Source organism: Saimiri boliviensis, chromosome 4, assembly GCF_048565385.1.
Source record: "Saimiri boliviensis isolate mSaiBol1 chromosome 4, mSaiBol1.pri, whole genome shotgun sequence".
Taxonomy (NCBI): domain Eukaryota; kingdom Metazoa; phylum Chordata; class Mammalia; order Primates; family Cebidae; genus Saimiri; species Saimiri boliviensis.
The window spans coordinates 104,033,854-104,061,469 of record NC_133452.1 but is presented as its reverse complement, the minus strand read 5'-3'; the positions used below and the strand labels follow the sequence as shown (position 1 = coordinate 104,061,469).

At 39.6% G+C, this 27,616-nt stretch overlaps 1 protein-coding gene across 10 annotated transcripts in view; it reads left to right on the top strand.

Moving 5' to 3' along the window:
• The window catches only part of KIF6 (kinesin family member 6), a 381,890-nt gene that overhangs the window by 163,203 nt on the left and 191,071 nt on the right, over nucleotides 1-27,616 (top strand). For 7 of the 10 annotated variants that reach the window (XR_012517286.1, XM_003923246.3, XM_074397999.1 and 4 more), the window contains 3 exons: nucleotides 8,398-8,503; nucleotides 9,632-9,770; nucleotides 14,408-14,626. The exons of 1 other annotated variant lie outside the window; for it this stretch is intronic. Coding sequence is in view for 8 of the 9 variants with exons in the window: in XM_003923246.3 (XP_003923295.2) it covers nucleotides 8,398-8,503; nucleotides 9,632-9,770; nucleotides 14,408-14,626 (464 nt within the window). In the remaining variant the exon portion in view is untranslated. Of the gene's footprint in view, nucleotides 1-8,397; nucleotides 8,504-9,631; nucleotides 9,771-14,407; nucleotides 14,627-15,294; nucleotides 15,382-17,485; nucleotides 17,531-27,616 lie in introns of those variants that run through there. 2 more of the 10 variants (XM_074398004.1, XM_074398006.1) reach the window with 2 other exon arrangements.

Below are 27,616 nucleotides of genomic sequence, written 5' to 3'. Positions count from 1 at the left end.
TAGTTTATTTAAAAATTATTTCAGAATAGTTTTTGAAATGCTATAAACAGAAGTACATGGCCATGAATGTGTACATGCACCTATAAATAGGCCATATCTTCACCATTAAAAAGGCAAACCAGTCTGGATTTTCATTTTGATTTTTCCCATTTGCTATTTCAAATCACTAAAAGTATCAAGAAATTGTGCATTTCTGCATTTGAGGTACTACGTGACTGTGCTTTTGTGGAGGTGAAGGAACTATGTATGCATTATTAAGATCAATCTTGAAGAAAAACTTTATAGGAATTTCCTCTGCATCACCAAAACCATGAACTTTCTGCCCCTCTACTGTTATTAAAAAAGAGCTCATTCCAACAGAGTTGCTGACATTGAACTCAATTCCTTGCATGTAAAGGTCCATGTCTTTCACTTACTGGTTAGGGCTGGGGGAGCATATAATGTATATAATGCCTGTCACAGACTGAGAAAGTGTAAAAGGAAAAACTCTTGAAGTGACTACTTTTAAGTCAATTGGGATTGATTCTTTCAGCAGAATCTAACAAAAAACAAACATGAAACTAATGACCCTGAAAAATTTTTGTATAGTTTCCTTTGGTCGTTGTAGTCCTATTGGCACAGTCTCAGCCTTCAGCTTTTCATGTCCTGTGTGGATTATGTAGTTAAGTAGTCAATCATAAGTGTGAATTTATTGTTATCTGAACTTTCCTTTTGTGCATTACCTGCTATCTCAATACTGTATGTTTTTTTGTTTTTGTTGTTTGTTTGTTTGAGAAGAGTCTCACACTTTTGCCCAGGCTGGAGTATAGTGGCATGATCTCAGCTCACTGCACCCTCTACCTCCTGGGTTCAAGTGACTCTCTCTACCTCAGCCTCCCAAGTAGCTGGGATTACAGGTGCCCACCACCATGCCCAGCTTAACTTTTTCATTTTTAGTAGAGACAGGGTTTTGCCATGTTGGCCAGGCCAGCCTAGAACTCCTGACCTTGGGTGATCCACCTGCCTCAGCCTCCCAAAGTGCTGGAATTACAGGTGTGAGCCACCACACCTGGCCAATACTGTATGTTTTAAAGGGTCACATCCCAAAAAGAAGCCCATCCTTTGCCCCCTACCATTTCAGCCTGTTAAGAACACTTTTTAAAAAAATATATGGCAGACCATTTATTTATTTATTTGATGATTTCTTTATGTTTATTTGATATTGTCATTAACTATGTTGTTTGCATCTTTCCTGGTTAAAAGTTCACAGGAAGATTCTGAATTGAAAATACAAATATAATATGTCTGAAGTTATAGCATGTGGAAAGCACTTTTCTGAACTGAGAGTCTTTGTAGAATGGAAAGAGTGGGGGTTCCTGATTCAAAAGAATTTTTTTCAAATCTCAGTGTTTCAATGTCCTACCTTAGTGACAGTATACAAGTTACTGAACTTCTCTTCGCTTTGCTATTCCCATCTATGAAAGAGTGATAATAATTTATAGGCTTATGGTACAGATGAATAACAAAATGTATGTGAAAGTGCCTGACATTTTTTATTAGATATTGAGTGAAAGTAATAATAAAATAACTGAGACAAGGCAGGTATAAAGAGAACCACATTATGATAGTCCCTAAAGGGCTCTTTTTTCCACTTAAATAAGAAAACACGTGTGAAGTCACTAGCACAGTGCTCAGAACATAGTTGACTATCAAGGGATGTTAGTTCTTCCTTTATGAACATTTCCAGTTACGTATTTGTTTGGTTTTCCAAACTGAAAAGATGTTTATGTATTCCTGTGCATTCAATAACCAGTTGCCTCCTTGCAATGCTCCTTAACATTAGTATGTATGCAAATCAACTGGGAATGTTGTTAAATGCAAATTCTGATTCAAGAGGTCTGAGATGGAGCCTAAACGTCTGTAGTTTCAAAAGTCTCAGCTGATGCCTATAAAGTTGGTCCAGTTGAATAGCAAAGCCTTAATAGGCCAGGCAATATCCTCTCTTTGTTCCTTGCATTATCTGATTTCATAAAGCTTACAGTGTAAAGATGGTATTATTTTACACATTTTACAAATGAGATTTTAACCCACAGAGGGTTGATGAATGAAGATCATTCACACTAATCATTCTGCCCTATTTCTTATGGTACCACAATCAATTTTTTAAATTGTGTAGCTAGTCTCTTATTCTTCCTATTCAGTTATCATATTCCTTTAAGTTAATACTTGCCAAGTTTCCTTTTATACTTTCAAAAGTTTTTTTAAATTTCAAATTATTATATATACATATTGGTTATACATATTTATGGGGTATATGTGGTATTTTGACACAAACATATAATGTGTAATAATCGAATCAGAGGAATTGGGATAGCCATTGACTTGAGCTTTTATTACTTATTTGTGTTAGGAACATTCCTATATAATTGATTATATGTAATAAGTCATTGTTAACTATAGTCACCCCATTCTGCTACTGAATACTGGATCTTATTCCTTCTAACTATATTTTTGTCCCCTTTAACGCATCCCCTCCGTATCCCCTCCCTCCTCACTGCCCTTCCCAGCCTCTGAAAATCATTATTCTATTCTTTATCTGCATGAGTTAATTTTTTTTTTTAGCTCCCACGTGTGAGTGACACCATGTGATATTTGTCTTTCTGTGCCTGGCTTATTTCACTTAGTATTAATATCCTCCATTTCTACATATGTTGTTGCAAATGACAGGATTTCAGTATGGAGATACTTCAGAAAACTAAAACTAGAACTTCCATACAATCCAGCGATCCCACTGCTGGGTATATATCCAAAAGAAAGGAAATTAGCACATGGAAGAGGTATCTGCACTCCCATGTTTATTGTAGCACTATTCACAACGGCCAAGATATGAAATCAACCTAAGTGTACATCAACAGATGAATGGACAAAGAAAATGGGGTGTATGTACACAGTGGAGTATTATTCAGCCATAGAAAAGAGTGAAGTCCTTTTATATCTTTATCACTATCCCCTATTCTTTTCCCAATCTTTGCTCAGGTAATATGTAGCTTTGGTTTGTCCATATCCCCATGTCTATCCCTGTCAGAGACAACTCACCCTCAATGGAGCCATCTTCAGTGGTAAAATGATTGGTAGCAGTGAAGCAAACTTTGACATTTATTTGGCATAATTAATACAAGCTAGGTTTGTAGCCAGAACTCCTTTCTAGCTCTCTGGAATGAGCTGTCAAATCCTCTCCCAAAACCAGTGAGAAGACAGTTGAGCTGAGAACTGTCAGCTCTGGAATACCAATTTCCATGGATCTACCACCAGGAATCCCGGATTCACCAACTGGGGTATTTTTCCTCCCCCTCACTATTTCCAGCTTGATATCAGAGGATGCATTCCCATTGCATCGCATCCCCCAAGCCTTGTTTCTAGTAAATTTTCTGGAATAATACTGTGCTGCTGCATGCTTGTGTTATTTTTGCCCCTAGTTACAGCACCAGGCTCCTGTCCCACTCCTGGGGCACACCTCCCATTGCTGTCCCAGTTATTTGGAAACAGCCTGTATTTCCATGCCCTGGGTTAGGTTTGCTCTTGCTTCCAATATCCCACTCTTCTTTTCTCCCAACTTTCCTACAACCAGTACCATCAAGATATGGTTTCTAGCCCACTACTAGAACCTACTGCTGACAGGAACATGTTCATAATTTTTTTACAAAGATAATTTGAGAATAATGAGAACATCTTAATCATACTCAATGTATAAATGATGAACTTATTTTTTAAAACAGTTAAACATAACATAATCATAAAAATATTGAAGAAGAGTGAGGTTAGCTTGGGTCACTGGTTTCTTTTTTCACCAGGAGAAGACAAATGTTCTTGAGCCAAAGATAACTAGCTGGTCAAAAGTTTCAGGACTGCTGATCTATTCCCCTCCCTCCTTCTCTCCCTTCCCTCCAACCTTTCCTTCCTTTTCGTCTCTTTAGTCTTCTTATGTGTGTTACGGAGTAGTTGCAGAAGCCCTGCAGAGGAATTCATCATTAACCCATGCATATATAGTATGAGTGTTTTTCATGTCAATAAATACACCACTTCGCCATCGCTTACATTGCTGCTTAACTGTGTACACAGCTATGCCATAATTAACTTAACTAATCTTCAAATATGGCACATTCTGATTCCTTCCCAACTTTTTTTGCTGTTACAAGGCATGGTAGGCTATGGCCTTGCTAAGATCTAAGCACCTGCTTTTCAGTTATTTCCTGCTTCTTCATCTACCTATTTGCCTCCTCAAGGAATGCTTGCAGGTGTGGGTTCTCCCTTTTAGAAACACATCACCCAATACGGGATTCAAATACACCGAGTAACTTTGTTATTATATGATAAGCATTGTGCTTCAAAACTTGGATTTTACCTGTTTGCTTGCTGTGTGACCTTGGACAAGATATGTAGGATCTCTGTGCTTCAGTTTCCTCACCTATGATATGGGGATAATAATAGTACTTATTTCACAGGGTTGTTGTAAGAATTAAGGAAATGATGTATGCAAATAGCACAGAAGTGTCCAGCATTTAGTGCCTGCTCAATGTTGACTGTCATTAATGATGAGAAGCTTGCTTTATCTTTCTATTCATGCTATTAAACCTGAATTTTTATGGAAATATGGCTACAGAGAGAACTTTTTTTTTTTTTTGGCAAGGAATGTAAGGAGCAGAGAGGGGAGTACAGTGGTCTCAAGAGGGTAAAGCATCTATTAGGAAATACGATCAGTTCTAATTATGGGGCCAGGTATCACAATTTCTAATATGAGGGAGTTGCTGAACCAGGATGCAGGCTGTCAGAGGTGTTTCACTAGCAGTCAATTTGGCTGAGATCTGTATAGTCACCAAACATCAAACCATCACCTACCATCAGCGAGGTTGTGTGTTCCCACACACTTAAATTATTATGATATTTCTTGTTAGTGAATGGTGTACATGTATTTTCTCTTTCCCCTAGCATTCTTTTTTCTTCCTTCTTTTCTTAGTGTAAGTAGAGAATAAGGAAAGTTCTTATTGACTTGGGTTTGTCCTAAAAAATAGACTTTATTGTACTCACTTGACCTCCTTAGCGAGCCTTTTCTGTAAACAGTTTTCCACTGTTCAGCAGAGTTCTGGCAGCTATAAGACCCCTCAGTGGGAGCAGGGACGAGGTATAAACTTGGAAACTATTTTAGGAGACAGGAAAATGTGGGGAATTGGGGGTCATTTGTTCACTCTCAACTACTAGAGGAGTACAACGAAAAAATCTGAATTAAGGATTTTTCTGCGTTTTAATTATTAGACCAAGTCCTTGCTTGATAAGAAAATAAATCCAACGATAAATCAAATGTATGAAGGAAAGACCAGGCATGTTTCTTATCTCTGTGTTCTCAAGTGCGGAAAGCAAAATTGCACATCAAAATGCTGATCTTCATTCTTAATCATGTACTAGAGTAATGAAGCCCCAGAAAGAGTAAAGCCATCCGTTCTTTTACGTAGGCAGAAGTTCTTGCCCATTCCTTTGGATCATGTTGCTGGTCCTCCTTGTATCCTACACTGTTACTGTGTGGGACAGGAACCTTGGAGGAATAGCCAAAGCCCAGGGCGCGTGAGCAATCTGCGAGCAGTCCAGCTCATCAGCAGGCTGGTATCTTACGAGGTTTTCTTCCGACCCAGGAGTCCGCTTCAGCCTTCCTTCAGAAAATGTTTCCTAGAATATATTCTTGCGATTAAACTACACAGAAGTTGTTTTCTAAAGAAAAAGCAGGAAGGAAGAATTGATTAACCATTACTTCCAACTCAATATTGTCTGCTAGAAATTTTATGGACACTGGATATAACAGAGTGCTTTCACTCTAGAGCAGGTGTCCCAAACTATGGCCCGCGGGCCGCATGCAGCCCCCTGAGGCCATTTATCTGGCCCCCCGCCACACTTCAGGAAGGGGCACCTCTTTCACTGGTGGTCAGTGAGAGGAGCACAGTATGTGGCGGCCCTCCAACGGTCTGAGGGACAGTGAACTGGCCCCCTGTGTAAAAAGTTTGGGGACGCCTGCTCTAGAAATTGAGTATCTATTCTAGAACCCATGGTGATTTTCAAAGTTTCAAAATTTCTTCCATGTATTCAGGGAAAATACAAGTAGAGAAACATTACTATTTTTTAAGCCTCATTAAGTCAGCATTGTAGATCAAGGCCTCCTCATGGGTTACAGACGAAAGTAGCAACTGTATGACTGTGTCACTTCAGTGTCCATCAAGAGAGAAATAGTACATCCATAGTATGGAATCTTATACAGCCATTAGAAATGAAATACCTCTACTGGATATGCACTGATGGGGAAGCTCATCTTTCATAATTTCTTTAGAAATATAATGGTGCAAAACCTTATTCAGGGTGTGATCTCATTTTTGTAAAAACGTAAAACCAAAATGTATAAATGAATATATAGGTATAGGTATCTGCTTCATTAAGAATAAGAATAATATATTTCAACTGTTAACAGTGGATTACCGAAGGTATCGAAATTTTTTTTTTTAATTGGAGGGGATGGTGGCAAGGGAGTGGGAGGCATTTTCACTTTTAATTTATTCACATCTGCATTGTTTGGAATTTTGTTCATAAACATGTATTTTCATAATACTTTACATAATTTTTTAAAAAATGTATCAGGAATAAATCTCTCTGTATATCTGGTGGTTTGAAGCTCTATACCAGAAGGAAACACAAAGTCAATCAGCAAATAGTGCAAATGACAAGTATCTCTTCTCCTGAAGAAACTCCTTTAAAATTACAGTATAAATTGTCTCAACTTGCAAATACATAGCTGATACATGTTACAGATTACAAGAGGTAAAAATGAAATCCAAGGCTGTATGATAGAAGTCATTACATCTTATCTGAGTGGCCTGATAATAATAGCAAAAGGGAATCATGTATATACATACAACTTTAAAAGATGCCGAAAGTATGCAAATATTTTCATAATAGTCCTAGGAAGGTATGCTGCCTCTGTATTATGATACCTAACATCATAGATACTGATTTTCATCCTTATACCTTCCTTTTTAAGAGTTCCATTTTAACATAGAGGACAACCATTTCCATGGCAATGAATCCAGTAATTAGTGAACATATTTGTATTGAGAACCTAATGTTAGGGGTACGGGAAGCACAAAGACAAATGAGAACCAATAATTTCCCTCTGGGATGAAGTACTAGAATGCTACACGGGTACACAGTGCTATGAATAAACTAGAACTTTTTTTTTTTTTTTTGAGACAGGATCTCATTCTTTTGCTCAGGTTGGACTGCAGTGGTGTGATCTCAGCTCACTGCAACCTCTGCCTTCTGGTCTCAAGGGATTCTCCTGCCTCAGCCTCCTTAGTAGATGGGATTACAAGCATGTGCCACCTTGCCTAGCTAGTTTTTGTGTTTTTAGTAGAGATGGGGTTTCACCATGTTGGCCAGGCTGGTCTTGAACTCCTGACCTTACATGATCTGCCCACCTCAGCCTCCCAAAGTGCTGGGATTACAAGCGTGAGCCACTGCACCCAGCCAAACTAGGGCTTTAGAATAGAGTGATTGGTCCCTCCAAAGGGAGGTGTTTTGTTTTCTATTTTGTTTTGTTTTAGGATAGGAAAAACAAAATGATTGTAAGCAGAGAGATTCTTTCCTCTTTGTATATTCTTCAGTATAGAGAGGAGATGAAGAGATGATTAAGGGAAAAGAGGTAATTAACTAGATATGCCCTGGAAGAAGCAGAGAGAGAGCCCAGGGGAGAGACTGGCCTTAGATAGAGGAAGACTATCATCCAGAATCTACAGAAGCAGGAAGAGGGCCTGAGCAGTGAGGCAAAGGAGGAGGAAACAAAGGAGTCAATTTGACTTTCTCCATCTGGTGAGAAGTGACTTTACTGACAGAGTGTGAAAGAGTAGTGGTAGGTTTGGGGGCTGTAGAAAGATTTGGAATAGGCACTGTGAAGAATGGAAGATCACCTGGAATGATTAAAAAGATAGTGGGGCATCACTGAAGTGCCAGCTGAGGCAGAGTAGCATGAATTTTTAGTGAAGTTAATTTAAAAAATATTCTTGTTACTTTTTCTAGCAAATGCAGCAGCCAGGCACAGGGGCATAGAAATTCAGAGTGGCTAAAATGGATTGAATGTAGAAATCAGATGATTCCTATAATGAAAGCTTCATATGAAAATTCACTGGAAATTAGTCAAATAATTGCTTCATTACAGATTTCACTTTGTCAGTGTTTCTTTTCCCTTAAATTTTATAGTCTAATATGTACTTCTATAAAGAGGTGGAACAATATCCTGTACTTTAAATGTTAACCAACCAGGTAATGCCATTAGAATTTCTAAAGCATCTAGTTCACAGTTGCTTCTCATACATTATGTGTTTTTAGGCTGGAAAAACTAATAACATCCTTTCTGGAAGACCAGGATCCAGAGAGTAGATTAGAGGTTGGCGCTGATATGCGTAAAATTCATCACTGTTTTCATCATTTAAAGGTAAACTTAAATGTTTCCCCAATGAAGCCATTTTCAGCCATGTTCAAGCTGCAAAAAAAGTTTTCTAGTTGACCAATTCTTAGAAGGTTAGGATCCAGCATTGTATGCCCAGAAAATGGTACGGTCTTTGAACCAATAGTCTGATTATCACTGAGTTTCTTCAGAGAGTATATCTTACTTGCCAATAAATAAACTCAGGCCATGGACTTCTAATTCTTTTGCCAGGAACCTCTACCTTCTGCACAGAGTAGTTCCATATTTTAAAAAATATATTTTCCTCCCTGAGGGGAGCATCACACACTGGGGTCTGTTGGGGGGAACAGGGGAGGGATGGTGTGGGGTAAGGAGGTTGGAGAGTGTAACGTGGGGAGAAATGCCAACTATAGGGACAGGGGGATGGAGGCAGCAAACCACCTTGCCGTGTATGTACCTGTGCAACAGTCCTGCATGATCTGCACATGTAACCCAGAACCTAAAGTGCAACTATATATATATATATATATATTTTTTCGAGCTATATCAAGAGCATTGCATTCTGCATTTTTTCAACAGTTTGATATATCCATATGATATTTCAGTTTTTCTCTGCCATAGGTTTTAATTTTCATGATGAGGGGCTGGGAATATCATCACTTTTACTTCTAGCTGGCTTGCATTTTTGCATACTTCATTAATATAATAAACATTTGTTGTGAGTTACTAAGGACCAGATATAAATAAGGCAGAGTTTAATAAGCAACTCATGGAGAAGACAGATGTGGTAAAGAATAATCACAATACATGATAAGTACTAGAATTAAAGTGTGAATTAAGTGGAATGATATGTAGAGAAAAGGAAAGGAGTCCAAGAGGAGATAATGTTGAGTAGGAATTTCCCAAGTTAGGGAAGGAGAGAGAAGATAAGAGGGGCTTGAGGGGGATGGGGAAGGAAGAGGGAAAAGAAGGCAGGTAGAAGGGAGAAAACATTCCAAGCCAAAAAAGCAACTTCATCACTAAGACATTGCACTTGCCATCAGGCAGGTCACACATGCCTGATGTGTGCAGGGAATGGTTAAAGGAAAAACAGTCAAAGAAACAAAGAAATCTGGACTAGAGATATGGATGCTAAGCTCTTACTTCATCTTATAGAAACTATTGAATGACAAGAAGATCCTTGGAAACAGTACAGTCTCCTCTGAAAGCAAAGACCAAGACTGTCAGGAACCATTAAAAGAAGAAGAATATAGAAAGCTACAAGATATTCTAAAGCAGAGAGATAATGAAATCAGTATCCTTTCTAAAATGATGAAGAAACTTCCTCTCTCCTGGTTTGAAAGGGGTAAACAACAGTCTTTCCCGAGCCGCATGGCTGAGCTCCCCACCCAGCTTCCAATTCACATTGCTTCTTTCCATTGAGAAGTCAAATGTCCCTTCAGCAAAGTCCTGCAACTAGTGAAAAAATGTTTCTATAAAAGAAAAAAAAAAGTGTTTGTTTTTAGCCTGACATAGTTACTCTTGCAAGGAACATTTTACTTTATTTTAATGTATGAGCTTTTTTACATTATCTTTTAACATTAATTTTTAAAAATATATTGTTTGGCTCCTCTGTTTGTTCTTTTTGTTTTAGCCCTGAGCCAGTAAGTTAGCTGGTTATCTTTAGCGAGCTGACCGGACACCAGGCTGACCACAGCCTCACCATGGCCCAGAATTTGTGGCTGGTGCGTGGGTGAAACTCAAATGATGGCTGAAAAACGACAAATGGTATTTAGCTTATGAAGATCAGAGATTGATTTAAATTTAACTTCTTATTTAAAAGCCAGATCTACTGCTGTGAGTTCCAGTTACAAATGTTCCCAAATTCGGAAGTGAGGATAGATGAGTGTTCAAGATAGAATTCTTTTTTTTTTTTTTTTTTTTTTTAGCTAAACTGATCAGTACCAAATAAGAGAGAATGCTTACTGGCTCCAGGAGGCAGTGTATTTTGGGTGCTGAAAGTGGTAGTAGCCCATGGGAGCATGTGCTGCCTCTAGTTGTAGACTAAATGGTTACTTCTAAGGAGCCCCTGTCAGGCTGGTTGGCCCTCAGGCCTCCCAGATCATTATTCAGTATTGTTTCTTATTTTATCTTTCAAGCTTCTTGTAAAAAGATTTTGACATTTTCATTGCTTTTGCAGAATTTAAACATGCACAAGAAATCCTTTTGGTTCATTCTTTACAAACAGATATTTTTGTTCATTTAAAAAAATTACTAAGAGACACTTTCGCCTCAGCTGTTTATGCAAAATGCGTGAAACTAGTCTACACCAAGGAACTCAATAATAAAGAGGTAAAAACAAACCAAATGTGAGGTAGGCGTGCTGCCCGATTAACTTCGGTCTCTGATTTTACTTGAGTATTAGCAGACCCTGTGTGTCAGATTCAAGTGAGTTTTAGCTCCCTTGTTATCTGGCCAGGAACGGTGGGTTCAGCTGAGAATTACCCCCACCCTGACGCAAGCCTTCATCCGTCAGTGCTGCCCACGGTGTTGTCACCCTTGCATTCCCTTTCCTTCCTTTTACACCATCCATCTCCAAGCATGGTCTCCTCCTGGACCTCAATCCTGGCCCCAGCCCGTCTGAGCTCTGCTTCTTTTCCTGGCCTTGATCCTAGTCTAGGATCTTCTCCTTTAATTGCTCCTACCAACTTCTTAATCCCCGTCTGGGCTTATGAATGTCTGCACATATAGGAGGGATGAAACGAGATATGACAGACAAAGAACAGTCCAAGCTTGTTCCTATATGTTTATTTTAAAAAGAGAGTGAAAGGGAGATATCCATCACCTCTCCTCCTTCACTCTGGTGACTCCAGGCATCACTGTTCATGTGGGGTTACCCTAGATTCTTTACTGACTGTCAGCAATTCAAGCAGCGCTCCCTCTATCTGAGATGCTTATTCAAAATGATGGGGAGTCAGAGTGGAAAGAATATTGCACTTCAATTCATACCTCAATTGAAATCCTAGCCCTTCATTTATTAGCTGTATGCCTACTCAATGAAGTTGCTTTTTATTCTTCAGGAGCAGGAGCATAAGACCTGCTGAGAAAAGCCCATAAGTGGCTGGGCATGGTACATGGCTCACGCCTGTAATCTCAGCACTTTGGGAGACCAAGGCAGGTCAAGAGATCAAGACCATCCTGGCCAACATGGTGAAACCCCGTCTCTATTAAAAATATAAAAATTAGCTGGGAGCAGTGGCACACACCTGTAGTCCCAGCTACTCAGGAGACTGAGTCAGGAGAATCGCTTGAGCCTGGGAGGTGGAGGTTGCAGTGAGCTGAGATCATGCCGCTGCCCTCCAGCATGGTGACAGAGCGAGACTCCATCTAAAAAAAAAAAAGAAAAAGAAAAAAAGAAAAGCCCATAAATGCTTTGAGCATTACCGAGTGTGATGTAATTGGAATTATGACTATGACGACAATGAGTAAGCTCAGAAGAAAGAAGAATAGCAGCTAAGATTTAATCATCTCAGAGCTGTGCTTATCAAAGATCAACAACCAAGAAAGACTCCTGGTTTCACAGTTACACAGAGTCGGATGGGAGGATATTTTCATGTCTTTCTTTGTAGAACCCAGAAGGCTAAGACTGTGACACAACAAATGGGAAAGATCTAGCTTCTAGGAAATAAAAAAGCAATTATAATTGAGTTTAACAAAAGACAGTCATGCACCCAAATGATTGTGAACAACATCAGATCTTCTTGGAAAGGGACTGAAAATGATGTCCTGTCAGTGACATCCTCAGTTTGAATGACGTTCACACACCCTTCAGAAAATATATGACAGGGGGATTCATTACCGAGCTAAGTGCTTGGCAGCAAGGCCACTCCCATAAATGGGAGTAGGGAGGACAAGAAGGCAGGGGAAAGGTGAGAAGAAGGAAGGCAGCACAGAAGATAGATTCATATTGTGATCTTTATGACAGATACGTCAGAACGCATCATTATTCTGATGAAAATCTTCAAGGGGCTTCCCGTGATACTTAGAATGAAACCAAACTCCTTGCTCCGGTTTACAAGGCCCTGGGGGATCTTGCCCTGCCCACCCCCAACATCATTTCTCACGCCTCATCCCATGTGTGCTCTGCTTCAGTCACAGTTGCCTTCTTGTCGTTCTTCTAACACGAAGTTCCTCAGCCTTGGCTCTATCGACATTTGCGGCTGGATAATCCTTCATTGTGGGAGCTGTCCTGTGTGTTGTATGATGTGGGATCACAGGATTGCAGTATTATGAGCCACTGCTAGGCCTGTTTCTTTTTAGGGATTTCACCATTTCCTCTGCGTAGATGCTCTGGCTGGTTCTTCTTACGGGTCAGATCTCAGCTTGAAGATCACTCTTAGGCCTTTTGTGGCACCCAATGCAGAGCAGCCACCCAGTCACCCTTGAGCTTCTTCAAATTAGATATCTGGCACTCTGGCGTTTTTTTTTTTTTTTTTTTTTTTTTTTTTTTGTGTGTGTGTGTGTGTGTGCGTGTGCATGCATGCATGTGTGCGATCTCTTTCCCCAGTAAGACATCTGCTTCATGAGAGCAAGAGACTAGTCTGCCTTGTCATTGCTCTATACCCATGCCTAGAACAGGGCCTAGCATCTACAGCGGAAGCTTCGGCAAGTATCACTGACTGAGTGAGCAAACGGATATTGCCATTGCAGTGTGTGAACCAGTGGAAGTGTATGATGACATTGGTAATCAGTTCCATACAAAGAGGAGCAGCGCGTTGGGCCAGAGCCGCCCTCATCTTCTCTGTCGTGTTCATGCTTAAATACTAAGAAGCTGTGAACATTTTTGGTAAGTACATGTTGTTTTGGGGCAAGGAACGGAAGCCACATCAGAGAGAGAAAAACTGATTATGCTCCCAGAAATCACCAAATGGGAGTTAAAGCTGAGGAGGAAGGTGAAGGTCAAATGACTTCCATGCTGCTTGCTCAAGAATGAATATAATCTGGGTACCTCTCCCCCTTTCTAAGTAGCAGTGTTCTGTGCCACACCATCGCACATTTAGACTCCCATTTTAATTAACCTTCTCTAGGGATGCAAAGGCATTGAATTCATCTTACCATATACGCAATTAGAGTTCTGAGATTCTCAATAGGGATTCTAGTCATTCCTTTTAGCAGATTGGACAAAAATCTCTTAGAATTCTAGGCATCTTGAGCCCAGAATGAACGGCAAAGCAGGGTAGAGGGGAGTGCTTTTATCCTTTATCATCAATGGTCTTGGCATATCTCAATGGCCCCCAAAAGGTGCATTTTAAAATGACATGTCTGTGCAAATAATTCACTTCTTTTCAGTTCCATTTGAGTACAAAAATTAGTGGCTGAAAAAGCCCTCATCTGAAGGTACTCTACATACGCATGTGTTGAGCTTGGAGTGCTCTCACTGCACCTTTGTCACCTCACTGCCCACCAGGAGGAAGATGGCTGATCTGCCAGCTGGGTGACTTTCACCATTCTCCCTCTCTGCTCTTCTGCTGCCTCCTGAGCAGGCAGAAGCAGGCTCGACCAGGAGGCTGATACGTATACATAGGCTATGTAAGTAAATTCACCTTTTATCTGGGAAGTTGTATACATGGTCTACTGTCTGCTGCTATTTAGCCTTCATTTGACTTTTTATAAGCACTTCCATAACATTGTTAAGATGTACCTGCTTTAAACTCAGAACATTTTAAAGCCCTTGGGTTTGCTAATTTTTCATATAATGATGCTATATTGAAAGAAAGCCTCCTAAATTGTCCATAGCTATATACAGGGCTTCAGGAAGTTGAAGCCTTCCTTCAGTCAGTCTTTGCCACATGATAAATAGCAAATGTTAGGCACATTAATGACACTTGGGACATTCGTGTTTTGATTACTATAAGCTAGCATCAGTTATTAAATCCTTAAGTCAACTTTCAGATATCCTGGTCAACATGCTAAAAAAAGAAAAGAAGAAAGTTCAGGAGGCTCTCTACTTGCCTGCCAAGGGTAGACATGAATTCAGACACTCCCAGAGCCCACCCTTCCCCCCGGGAAACCCAGAAGAAGGCCAAAGAATGCTGCTATCCTCAGCTCCCTCACAGGCCCAGGACTTCAGCACTTTGGGGTACAGATCCAGTTTGCTCCACAAGAAAACAGGTCAGTTGCCTAAATTTTCAATATTTCTCATTGTCTGTAATGGATTTCAGTGTAGCACCCTTTAGTTTTAGATGTATCAGGATGAAGGCTCAAACAATTTCTTTGTTAGAATTATGTTTCATAACTATCAGTTCTCTTAAATACCAGTTTCCCAAACTGACAACTGAACTGAAAGGAACCAAGTATGATTTTTTTTTTTTACTTTAGGTTCTGGGGTACATGTGAAGGTCATGCAAGGTTGTTGTATAGGTGCATACACAACCAGGTGGTTTGCTGTCTGCATTCCCAAGTATGAATTTTCACAGAATTCAGTGGTATAATAGATGGGTTCAGGGTAAGAGTAAAAAAGTTAACTTTAGAGAAATAGAACAAAAACCTCTCTCTGATATGGGAGGGAAAGAATAAGATCAGATATTGCTGATGTGACGATGCTGCGGTGTTTCTTTCTAAATCCAAATGAGCTACCTGCAGGAAAACTATTTTAAAATATTACCACAGTGTTAAATGGCAATAAATTAAGAAAACTTTGTCAGATAATAACATTTGGTGGGGTTGGGCCAACTCAGAGCCACCTTTCCTGTTCCCAGCTTTTGAATGGTGTGGCAGTCCTGCTGCTACAGACTGTGCTGGGAGTCCAAGTTCATTCATGTATGTTTCTGTTAGGCCAGCAGAGCATGATGTGCACACAGGTGGCTGATGCCTTTCCCTTAAAGACACTGAGGAATCAGACCTATGGAATGTGCTGGAACAAATGGGTAAAGCCCTTCCCTTTTTGGCAACCGAAGTTGAAATTTTTTGTATAAAGATGTGCGGAATGGTATACCTGACACTTGTGGTTTTCTGAAGGATTCAGGCTGGGAAAATTAAGCAGTGTGGTGCTCATTAAGAAGCATTAAGTATTTTAGTTAAGGCAAGATTGAGAAGCATGGAAATATATATTGTGGCATTATAGTTCTTTATCTCTTAATTCCGTATCTCCTTGCTTTGAATATTTTTTTCAGCAACACAGTAGAACAAACTCAAAATCCCAGGAAACCAAAAATGCTATTTACCACTTATCATGATGGCAGTGGAATTATTAATGAAGATCGATAATTCCTCCCTGTGGTAGTTTTCTATACATCTTTGCTGGTTGAAAAAAAAAAAAGTGGCCATTCGAATTGCTGAATTCATTAATTTGTTCATTCATTTATTCATTCCTCTTTCATTCCATGAAGGTTTATAGAGTACATCATTTATTCTAGGCATAGTGCTAATTAGTATTATTATAGCCACAGCTTACATAGCCCCTATATACATCAGGTACTATTCTAAGTTCTCTGCCTGGATTAACTCATTTAATCTTTATCCTATAAGTTCTTGTTTTATTTCATATTACAGAGCAAAGCATACACGGGCAAATGCAGCCTCTGACCTCAGAGTATGTACAGACTGACAGGGAAGAGAGCCCTTTGGGAGGCTAAGGCAGGCAGATCACCTGAGGTCGGGAATTTGAGACCATACTGACCAATATGGAGAGCCTCATCTCTACTAAAAATACAAAATTAGCCGGGCGTGGTGGCACATATTTGTAATTCCAGCTTCTCTGGAGGCTGGGGCAGGAGAATCGCTTGTATCCGGGAGGTGGAGGTTGCAGTGAGCCGAGATCACACCATTGCACTTCAACCTGGTCAACAAAAGCGAAACTCCATTTCAAAAAAAAAAAAAAGAATAATCGATTACAAAAGTACACGTCTATATTACTGAGAAAGCACATACCAAAAACCCAACTTCCAGTAAAAACTAGAAAAGTCCCAAAAGGGGAGTAAAGGTCAAGATGTGGCTAGAAGGAATACTGCAAGCAGAGAGAATCAGTGGCTTGAATAGCTTTCCAGGCCTTTGTGGTGGAGAGGAACATTTTAGGAAGTACAAAAGCCAGGTCTAGTTAGGATCTGGAGAGTGAGAGACTGGGAAGACAGGTTGATTGACATGGGCAGAAGGGATTGGCAGAGGACACTAAAACAGCATGACCAGTTAGGAGGCCTTGGCAGCAGGCCAGGCTAAAGGACAGGGATGATGAAAGAGAGGCAGGGGCATCAGAAGCATTTATGAGGTCGAGTGGACAGGGATCGGTGGCAGATTGGATGTTGCAGGTAAGGGTAAGTATTGGCCCCCAAGTGTCTGGGTGGCTGGCGAGGCTTTTCATGGAGATAAGGAGCAGTGAGTGCCTTTCCTGGCCCCACAATTTCCCCAATTGACATTGTTGGCCATAGAGAGCATGGGATTGGCATCTCTGCTGAAATAAAATCAGTACTCTTGTTAGAGCCTCATGGCTCATGATAGAGGGAGCTCTGTTTAATGGCCTTTTCCAAAGACACACACTATTATACTCAGGCAGAAATGGCCTCAGATATCACTGCCCAGCCCCTCGTTGTGTGCCAGACCTTTTCTATTTCTATGTCTTCTTGCCCACACCATCTCCCTTGTCATAATTCTTCTTCCCCACAGCATCTTATAATCACTCTCCTTCCTTACAATTATAGTCAAGATTTTGAGTAACTCTTTTCCTCCCTTGATATTGCTATTGAGACAGACTATAGTTTTGTTTGGAGGATGAAAGAAGTTTACTTGAATAGAAAATCACTGAAAAAATAATGGAAATTTTTTTTGTAAAGACCAAGTACAAATGAGGTTAAAGTTTTGGAGAAGAGCCTTCTGTTTGAAAGGGTTTTTTAGTTGTTTTAACTGTCATTGGATATAGTTCTACTAATGTAAACAGAGGTAGGCTCACAAATGGACTGATAATGATCTAACCATTTGGGGGAGGGATTCACTGGGGATTGATTTTTCTTTTTTTTTTTTTTTTTTTGGCAAAACTAGAAATAGGATGAAAATTGTGGATGAATCAAGGCGGCAAAGAAACAGGTAATGGAATAGTTCATTGCAATGTTTAAGATTTTAGGAACTGATCAGGCTTTTATTACTGCATTATTTTATACACAAGAAGCTTATATAAACTAAACCAAAAACAAAAAAAAATTTAATACGTATGTTGTTTTGAAAGTAATTCTGCCTTATGTCAGTGTTATCAGTTTCTATTAACTGTCCCCAGGACTGCTTCTAATGCAGAAAGTAAGTAAATCTAACCATTTCTGAAACTGTTGTGAAACTGTCTCCCCTTTGACAACCTTCTTCCATCTCCCATTCACCTCCACTTTACCACTTTATACTGAAAATAACTCCCATCAAATTAGAAAATGAAACCAAATTCATGGTCCCCTAGAGAGCCCTGCAGAGTCATTGCACAAGCAGCCTGACAAGGCCAAGGAAGGTTAGGGGCTTGGGGCTTTTTGTTGTTGTTTTGGAGTTTAAATGTCTGTTTTTGTTTCATTGAAATAATGAGAGGGATTGTTCAGCTCCATAGTTGGGAAAGAGTTGTATTGTTCACATTAAAATAGGAGGAGTTTTAAGGTTGAGTTAAAAAAAAAAATCTGTTTTAGTTTTCCGACTGCCTGTTCTAAATAGTCACCTGGAACCAGTCAGTATTCTGAAAGCCCTGATGACTCACCACCTCCTTTAACTCTTTGAGATGCCAACAGAACCCACTCATCACAGATGATGCCACTGGCATTTTAAAAGGTGAAATGAAAGCCAGAGCTGTAGCCTGGAGGCTCCAAACTCTTATTTCCTATTCCACGAGAATTTGTTGCGTCCCTGCTGTGTACATGTAAAGGCCCGGGTACGTGTAGGCAATGCCAAGGTGAACGAAGAATGGGTCTCTGGTTTGGGGGGCTTACATTTAAACAGTAGAGGCTGGCGTTGCATCCAAAAAGCAGAGGCTAAAATAACAAGTGCTCTAAGCAGGAACTGGAAAAAATACTGTGGGAATTCAAAGGAAAAGGGGAGGATTTAATAAGTAGATTGAGAGAAGCATTTCAGAGCAGGTGACATGAAAGTCAAATCTCAAAGGATGGGCAGATTTTGGACATTCAAAGATGGAAGAAAGAACATTTCATAACATTCCAGTCTTAAAGAATAATGTGAACATTTGTATGTCTTTAGAGAAATGTCTATCAGGTCACCCATTTTTTTTCTTTTATATATATGTGTGTATATGTGTATATATATATATATATATATATATATATATATATATATATATATATTATTGCATGTTACGGTCTGGGGTACATGTGCAGAAGGCCCGGGTACATGCAGGATTGTTGCATAGGTACATACATGGCAATGTGGTTTGCTGCCTCCATCACTGTCACCTATGTCTGGCATTTCTCCCCATGTTATCCCTCCCCAACTCCCTACCCACTGCTGTCCCTCCCCTAATCCCCCCCCAACAGACCTCAGTGTGTAATGCTCCCCTCCCTGTGTCCATGTGTTCTTATTGTTCAACACCCACCTAGGAGTAAGAACATGCGGTGTTTGATTTTCTGTTCTTGTATCAGTTTGCTGAGAATGATGGTTTCCAGATTCATCTATGTCCCTACAAAGGATGTGAACTCATCATTTTTTATGGCTGCATAGTATTCCATGGTGTATATGTGCCACATTTTCCTTGTCCAGTCTATCATCAGTGGGCGTTGGGGTTGGTTCCTGGTCTTTGCAAATGTAAACAGGGCCTCAATGAACATACATGTGCATGTGTCTTTATAGTAGAACAATTTATAATCCTTTGGATATATACCCAGTAATGGGATTGCTGGGTCAAATGGAATTTCTAGGTCCTTGAGGAATTGCCACACTGTCTTCCACAATGGATGAACTAATTTACACTCTCATGAACAGTGTAAAGTGATCCTATTTCTCCACATCCTCCCCAGCATCTGCTGTCTCCAGATTTTTTAATGATCGCCATTCTAACTGGCATGAGATGGTATCTCAAAGTGGTTTTGATTTGTATTTCTCTAATGACCAGTGATGATGAATATTTTTTTCATATGTTTCTTGGACTCATATATGTCTTCTTTTGAAAAGGGTCTGTTAATAGCCTTTGCCCACTTTTGAATAGGTTTGTTTGTTTGTTTCTTGTAAATCTGTTTTAGTTATTTGTAGATTCTGGATATTAGCCCTTTGTCAGACCGGCAGATTGCAAAAATTTTTTCCCATTCTGTTGGTTGAGTTCACTCCAGTGATTGTTTCTTTTGCTGTGCAGAAGCTCTGGAGTTGAATTAGATCCCATTTGTCTATTTTGACTTTTGTTGTCAATGCTTTTGGTGTTTTAGTCATGAAGTCCTTGCCTATGCCAATGTCCTGAATGGTTTTGCCTAGGTTTTCTTGTAGAGTTTTATGGTGTTAGGTCTTATGTTTAAGTCTTTAATCCATCTGGAGTTAATTTTAGTGTAAGGTGTCAGGAAGGGGTCCAGTTTCTGCTTTCTGCACATGGCTAGCCAATTTTCCCAACACCATTTATTAAACAGGGAATCCTTTCCTCATTGCTTACTTTTGTCAGATTTGTCAAAGATCAGATGGTTGTAGATGTGTGGCATCGCCTCTGAGGCCTCTGTTCTGTTCCACTGGTTTATATCTCTGTTTTGGTACCAGTACCATGCTGTTTTGATTACTGTAGCCTTGTAGTGTAGTTTGAAGTCAGGTAGTGTGATGCCTCCAGCTTTGTTTTTTTTTTTGCTTAGAATTGTCTTGGCTATGCGGACTCTCTTTTGGTTCCGTATGAAGTTTAAGGTGGTTTTTTCCAGTTCTGTGAGAGGGTCATAGGTAGCTTGATGGGGATAGTGTTGAATCTATAAATTACTTTGGCCAGTATGGCCATTTTCATGATATTGATTCTTCCTAACCATAAGCATGGAATGTTTTTCCATCTGTTTGTGTCCTTTCTTATTTCCTTGAGCAGTGGTTTGTAGTTCTCCTTGAAGAGATCCTTTACATCCTTTGTTAGTTGTATTCCCAGGTATTTTTTTTTTTTTGTAGCAATTGTGAATGGCAGTTCATTCTTGATTTGGCTCTCTTTAGGTCTGTTATTGGTGTATAGGAATGCTTGTGATTTCTGCACATTGATTTTGTACCCTGAGACTTTGCTAAAGTTGCTTATCAGTCTCAGGAGGTTTCTGGCTGAGATGATGGGGTCTTCTAAATAGATAACCATGTCATCTGCAAATAGAGACAGTTTGACTTCCTCCTTTCCTGATTGAATACCCTTTATTTCTTCTTCTTTCCTGATTGCTCTGGCCAGAACTTCCAATACTATATTGAATAGGAGTTGTGGTGAGAGAGGGCATCCTTGTCTAGTGCCAGATTTCAAAGAGAATGCTTCCAGTTTTTGCCCATTCAGTATGATATTGGCTGTGGGTTTGTCATAAATAGCTTTTATTATTTTGAGATACATTCTGTCGATACCTAGTTTATTGAGAGTTTTTAGCATAAAGGGCTGTTGAATTTTGTTGAAGACCTTCTCTGCATCTATTGAGATAATCATGTGATTTTTGTCTTTGGTTCTGTTTATGTGTTGGATTACATTTATAGACTTGTGTGTATTGAACCAGCCTTGCATCCTTAGTATGAAGCCTACTTGATAGTGATGGATAAGCTTTTTGATGTGCCGTTGCAATCAGTTTGCCAGTATTTTATTGAAGATTTTTGCATTTATGTTCATCATGGATATTGGCCTGAAGTTTTCTTTTCTTGTTGAGTCTCTGCTGGGTTTTGTTATCAGGATGATATCGGTCTCATTAAATGATTTGGGAAGGATTCCGTCTTTTTGGATTGTTTGGAATGGTTTCAGAAGCAGTGGTACCAGCTCCTCTTTGTATGTCTGGTAGAATTCGGCTATGAACCCATCTGGACCTGGACGTTTTTTGGTTGGTAGGCTCTTAATTGCTGCCTCAACTTCAGACCTTGTTATTGGTCTATTCAGGGTTTCGACTTCTTCCTGCTTTAGATGTAGGAAGGTGCAATTGTCCAGGAATTCCATTTCTTCCAGGTTTACTGGTTTATATGCATAGAGTCGTTTGTAATAATCTCTGATGGTAGTTTGTATTTCTGTGGAATCTGGTGATATCCCCTTTATTGTTTTTATTGTATCTATTTGATTCTTCTCTCTTTTCTTGTTTATTAATCTAGCTAGCGGCCTGCCTGTTTTGTTGATCTTTTCAAAAAACCATCTTCTGGATTTACTAATTTTTGAAGGGTTTTTTGTGTCTCTATCTCCTTCAGTTCTGCTCTGATCTTAGTTTTTTCTTCTCTTCTGCTAGCTTTTGAGTTTTTTTGGTTTTGCTCAGGTAGCTCTTTCAATTTTCACAATAGGGTGTTGATTGTAGGTCTTTCCTTGCTTTTCATGTGGGCACTTATTGCTATAAAATTTCCTCTAGACACTGCTTTAAATGTGTCCCAGAGATTCTGGTACATTGTGTCTTCATTCTCATTGGTTTTGAAGAACATCTTTATTTCTGACTTCATTTCATTTTTTATGTAGTCATCATTCAAGAGCCAGTTGTTCAGTTTCCATGAAGTTGTGCAGTTCTGAGTTAGTTTCTTAATCCTGAGTTGTAATTTGATTGCAATATGGTCTGAGAGACTGTTGGTTATGATTTCCATTCTTTTACATTTGCTGAGGAGTAATTTACTTCCAATTATGTGGTCAGTTTTAGAGTGGGTGTGATGTGGTGCTAAGAATGTATATTCTGTGGATTTGGGGTGGAGAGTTCTGTAAATGTCTATTAGGATTGCTTGGTCCAGGTCTGAGTTCAAGTCCTGGATATGCTTGTTAATTTTCTGTCTCGTTGATCTCTGTAATACTGACAGTGGAGTGTTAAAGTCTCCCACTATTATTGTGTGGGAGTCTAAGTCTCTTTGTAGGTCATTAAGAACTTGCTTTATGTATTTGGGTGCTCCTGTCTTGGGTGCATATATATTTAGGATTGTTAGCTCTTCTTGTTGCATTGATCCTTTTACCATTATGTAATGCCCTTCTTTGTCTCTTTTGATCTTTGTTGGTTTAAAGTCTATTTTAACAAAGAGTAGGATTGCAACTCCTGCTTTTTTTTTCTCTCTCTCCATTTGCTTGGTAGATCTTCTCCATCCCTTTATTTTTAGCCTATGTGTATCCTTGCATGTGACATGTGTTTCCTGGATACAGCACACCAATGGGTCTTGACTTTTTATCCAATTTGCCAGTCTGTGTCTTTTGATTGAGGCATTTAGCCCATTTACATTTAAAGTTAATATGTTATGTGTGAATTTGATCCTGCCATTTTGATGCTAGCTGGCTGTTTTGCCCGTTAGTTGGTACAGTTTCTTGTGTCAATGCTCTTTACCATTTGGTATGTTTTTGCAGTGGCTGGTACTGTTTGTTCCTTTCTATGTTTAGTGCTTCTTTGAGGAGCTCTTCAAGGCAGGCCTGGTGGTGATGAAATCTCTGAGCAATTGCTTGTTTGTAAAGGATTTTATTTCTCCTTCACTCATAAAGCTTAATTTCACTGGATATGAAATTCTAGGTTGAAAGTTCTTTTCTTTAAGGATGTTGAATATTGGCCCCTACTCTCTTCTGGCTTGTAGGGTTTCTGCCAAGAGATCTGCTGTGAGTCTGATGGGCTTCCCTTTGTGGGTAACCTGACGTTTCTCTCTGGATGCCCTTAGCATTTTCTCCTTCATTTCAACCCTGGTGAATCTGACGATCATGTGCTTTGGGGTTGCTCTTCTTGAGGAATATCTTTGTGGTGTTCTCTGTATTTTCTGGACTTGAATATTGGCCTGCCTTGCTTAATTGGGGAAGTTCTCCTGGATAATATCCTGAAGAGTGTTTTCCAGCTTGGATTCATTCTCTCTGTCACATTCACGTACACCTACCAAATGTAGATTAGGTCTTTTCACATAGTCCCATATTTCTTGGAGGTTTTGTTCATTTGTTTTTACTCTTTTTTCTCTAATCTTGCCTTCCCATTTTATTTCATTGAGTTGATCTTCAGTCTCTGATATCCTTTCTTCTGTTTGGTTGATCTGAAACTTGTGTATACTTCGCAATTGAAACTTGTGTATGCTTCGCAAAGTTCTCATGTTGTGTTTTTTAGCTCCATTGAGTCATTTATATTCTTCTCTAAGCTGTTTATTCTCTTTATTATTTTGTCGAACCTTTTTTCAAGGTTCTTAGTTTCTTTGCATTGGGTTAGAACATGTTCTTTTAGCTCTGAGAAGTTTGTTATTACCCACTTTCTGAAGCCTGTTTCTGTCCATTCATCAGACTCATTCTCGATCCAGCCTTGTTCCCTTGCTGGTGAGGAGTTATGATCCCTTGGAGGAGGAGAGGCATTCTGGTTTTGGGTATCTTTATCGTTTTTGCACTGGTTTCTTCCCATCTTTGTGGATTTATCTACCTTTGATCTTTGTAGTTGATATTTTTTGGATGGGGTCTCTGAGTGGACATCCTTTTTGTTGATGATGAAGTTATTTTTTTCTGTTTTTTAGTTTTCTTTCTTATAGTCAGGCCCCTCTGCTGTAGGCCTGTTGGAGATCCACTCCATATCCTGCTTGCCTGGGGATCACTGGTGGCAGCTGCAGAACAGTAAGGGTTGCTGGTGGTTTCTTATTTTCTTATCTTTGTCTCAGAAGGATACCAGCCAAATGTCAGCCTGAGCTCTCTTTTATGAGGTGTCTCTTTAGATATACTTGGATTGGGGAGCTGCTTGAGGAGACAGTCTGTTTCTTATAGGAGCTCAAGTACTGATCTATGAGATCCATTGTTTTGTTCAGAGCTGCTGGGCAGGTACATTTAAGTCTGCTGCAGTGAAACTCATAACTGCCTTTTTTTTCCCAGGTGCTCTGTCCCGGGAAGGTGGGGCTTTATTTATAAGTTCCTGCCATTCCGCTGCCTTTTTTCAGAGATGCCCTGCCCAGTGAAGAGATAGACTAGTCACAGTCTGCCAGCAGAGGGGTTGCTGAGCTGCCATGGGCTCTGCCCAGCTTCTGTTTGAACTTCCTTGCAGTTTTGTTTATAGAAGAATAGTTCAAACTGCCTCAGTAATGGCAGTCTGCCTCAGTAATGCTGGACTGTCTCTGTAATGGCAGACTACCTTGGTAATGGCAGATTGCCTCAGTAATGGTGGACTGCCTCAGTAATGGTGGACTGCCTCGGTAGTGGTGGACTGCCTTGGTAATGGCTGACGCCCTTCCCCCCACAGAGCTGCCCTGTCATGGGTCCAGCTGTGCTTGCTGTGAAACTCTCAATCCAGAGCATTTCAGATTGCTGGTCTTTGTGGGGGTGGGACCCACCAAGCCAGATCACCTGGCTCCCTTTTTCAGCCCCCTTTTTTTTCAACTGAATGGGCAACTCTGTCTCCCAGGTGTTCCAGGAGCCAGTTGAAATGGCTGCCCAGATTTATGTGAAATTTTGTGCAGAGACCCACTGCACCAGCTGAAACAGCCATGCTGGAGACTCATGGCACCTTTCCACCCAGGAATCTCCTGGTTTGTGGGCAGTAAAAACTCGTTTGGAAATGCAGTGATCACTCACCCTCTGCATTCTCGCTGGGAACTGCACTCCAGAACTGTTCCTATTCAGCCATCTTGGATCGTCTCTGGTTACCCATTTTTTTAATTGCATTATTTGTTTTCTTTCTGTAGAGTTGTTGGAGTTCCTTATAAGTATCTTATCTGTTTCAGATATTAGCCTCTGATCAGATGTATGGCTTAGAATATTTTCTCCCAATTCATAGATTGTCTCTGCACTCTGTTGTTTACTTGGTTCTGCAGAAGTTTTAAATTTTGATGTAATCCTATTTGTCTGATTTTGCCTTTGTTACCTACACTTTGGGGGTCAAATCTAAAAAATCATTACCCAGATGAGTGTCATGTAGTTTTCCCCCTATCTTTTCTCCTAGTAATTTTGCAGTTTCAGATAAGTTTAACTCTTTAGTCCATTTTGAGTTGATTTTTGCATATGGTGTAAGATAAGCATCCAATTTTGTTCTTCTGTGTATAGTTTTCCCAGCACCACTCACTGAAGATTGTCTTTTTCTCATTGTGTATTCTTGGCATCTTTGTCAAAAATCAGTTGACACTACATGTGTGATTCATTTCTGAGCTCTCTATTCTGTTCTATTGGTCGATGAATCTATTTGTATGCTGGGACCATGCTGTTTTTTTCTTTTTACTCATGATACCTTGGGGTATTCAGGAGGTTTTGTGGCTCTATATGAAATTTATAATTTATTTTTTCTATTCCTGTAAAAAGCAATTTTTGAATTTTGATAGAGAATACATTGAATCTATAAATCACTTTAGTTGCATGGACGTTTTAACAATATTAATTCTTCCAGTCTGTGAACAAATATATGAAAAAATGTTTAATATCGCCAATCATTAGGGAAATGCAAATTAAACCACAATAAGGTAGCACCTGTTAGAATAACTATTATCAAAAAGACAAAAGATGACAAGTAATGGGGAGGATGTGGAGAAAAGGGAACCCTTGTACACTGTTGGTGGGAATGGAAATTAGTACAGCTATTGTGGAAAACCATATGGGTTTCTAGAACAACTAAAAATAGAATTCCTGTATGATCCAGTAATCCCACTTCTGGATTTGAAATCAGTACCCAAAGATTTGAAATTGAGATGTCAAAGGGATGTCTGCATGCCCATGTTCACTGCAGCATTATTTACAATAGCTAAGTGATGGAGTTAACCTAAATGTTCATCAACAGATGAATGGATAAAGAAAATGTGGACCGTACAGATAGTGCAATACTATTCAGCCTTTAAAAAGAAGGACTTCTTGCCATTTGTGACATGGTTGGAATTGGGGAACATTATACTACTTGAAATAAGCCAGGCACAGAAAGACAATACCACATGTTCTCACTTATACGAGGAATCTAAAACAATAGAACTGAAAGAAGAAGAGAGTAGAATGGTAGTTACCAAAAGCTGGGAGGAGAAGAGGTGGAGATGGTGGTCAAAGGGTACAAAGCCTCAACTAGATGGGAGAAATATTGTCTTTTATTTTGAGAAATATTGTACTGTGTAATGAATATAATAATAATAATGTACATTTCAAAATTGCTGACAAATTTCAAATGTTCTCACCACACAAAAATGATAAGTATTTGAAGTGGTGGATATGTTAATTAGTGTTATTTAATTATACCACATTAAATTCATAAATCGTGACATCACTTTGTACCTCGTAAATATATACAATGATAATTTGTCAATTTACAACTAAAAATAAAAGTTAGAAAAAAGGAATAATATGACTAAAGTCTTGGGAGCAGGGAAACAAGGAAACCCATGTAGAGCTGACAGGAGTATTTGTTTAGCCAGAGATTTGGAGGTGTACAGGAAATCAGAAAAAATAAGGCTAAAAGAAAGTAAGTGGGAAATTGCTAGAATGGTTGCCTCAGAGAGAGGGAGTAAAGGAATAGATGGGAACTTCTTTTAACTTTGTATGCTTTCATATTGTTTTAATTTCTTACTTTTCTTTATTGAATAAGTAGAGTCATGTTATGGAAATTTTAATATCAAGACAGGGAATTTTTTTTTTCCGTTTGGTTGTAAGAGAACGACCAAAGCAGAAGGGGCTATGGTGATAGTTGTGCTCTGGGGAGGTATTTTTAAAAGAACTTTTTGGAGTATATTGGAGATGAGGTGCCTGGAGAGCAAGTAAGTGGTTTAGGAAATGCAATCGACCAGGGTGGTCGATTACAATGCAGAGGAGAGAAACATAGGGAGACAGAGTGGAGGGAGCCCACCGCAGGTCTTCATGGCATGAGGGAAGGCTCTGCTTCCCTCTACTCCCAGCTTTCTCAGTGCTCTTGGCACTCAGATGCTAATTATGCAGCTATAGACACAAGAAGGAGAACTGGGGAGCTGGCGCTTCCCTGGGGTGCTGCTTCAAACCTTGAGTCACTTCCTTGAGTTTCTTTTACTGTTGCTCAAAGAGTTGCTCTCAACACCAAAAGCTACTGTTTTTGTAAAGGCTTAATATACCCAATACTCCAATAGGTTTAAAAGAAAAGCTCAAGGAGAAGTTGATAGAGGCAAAACTCA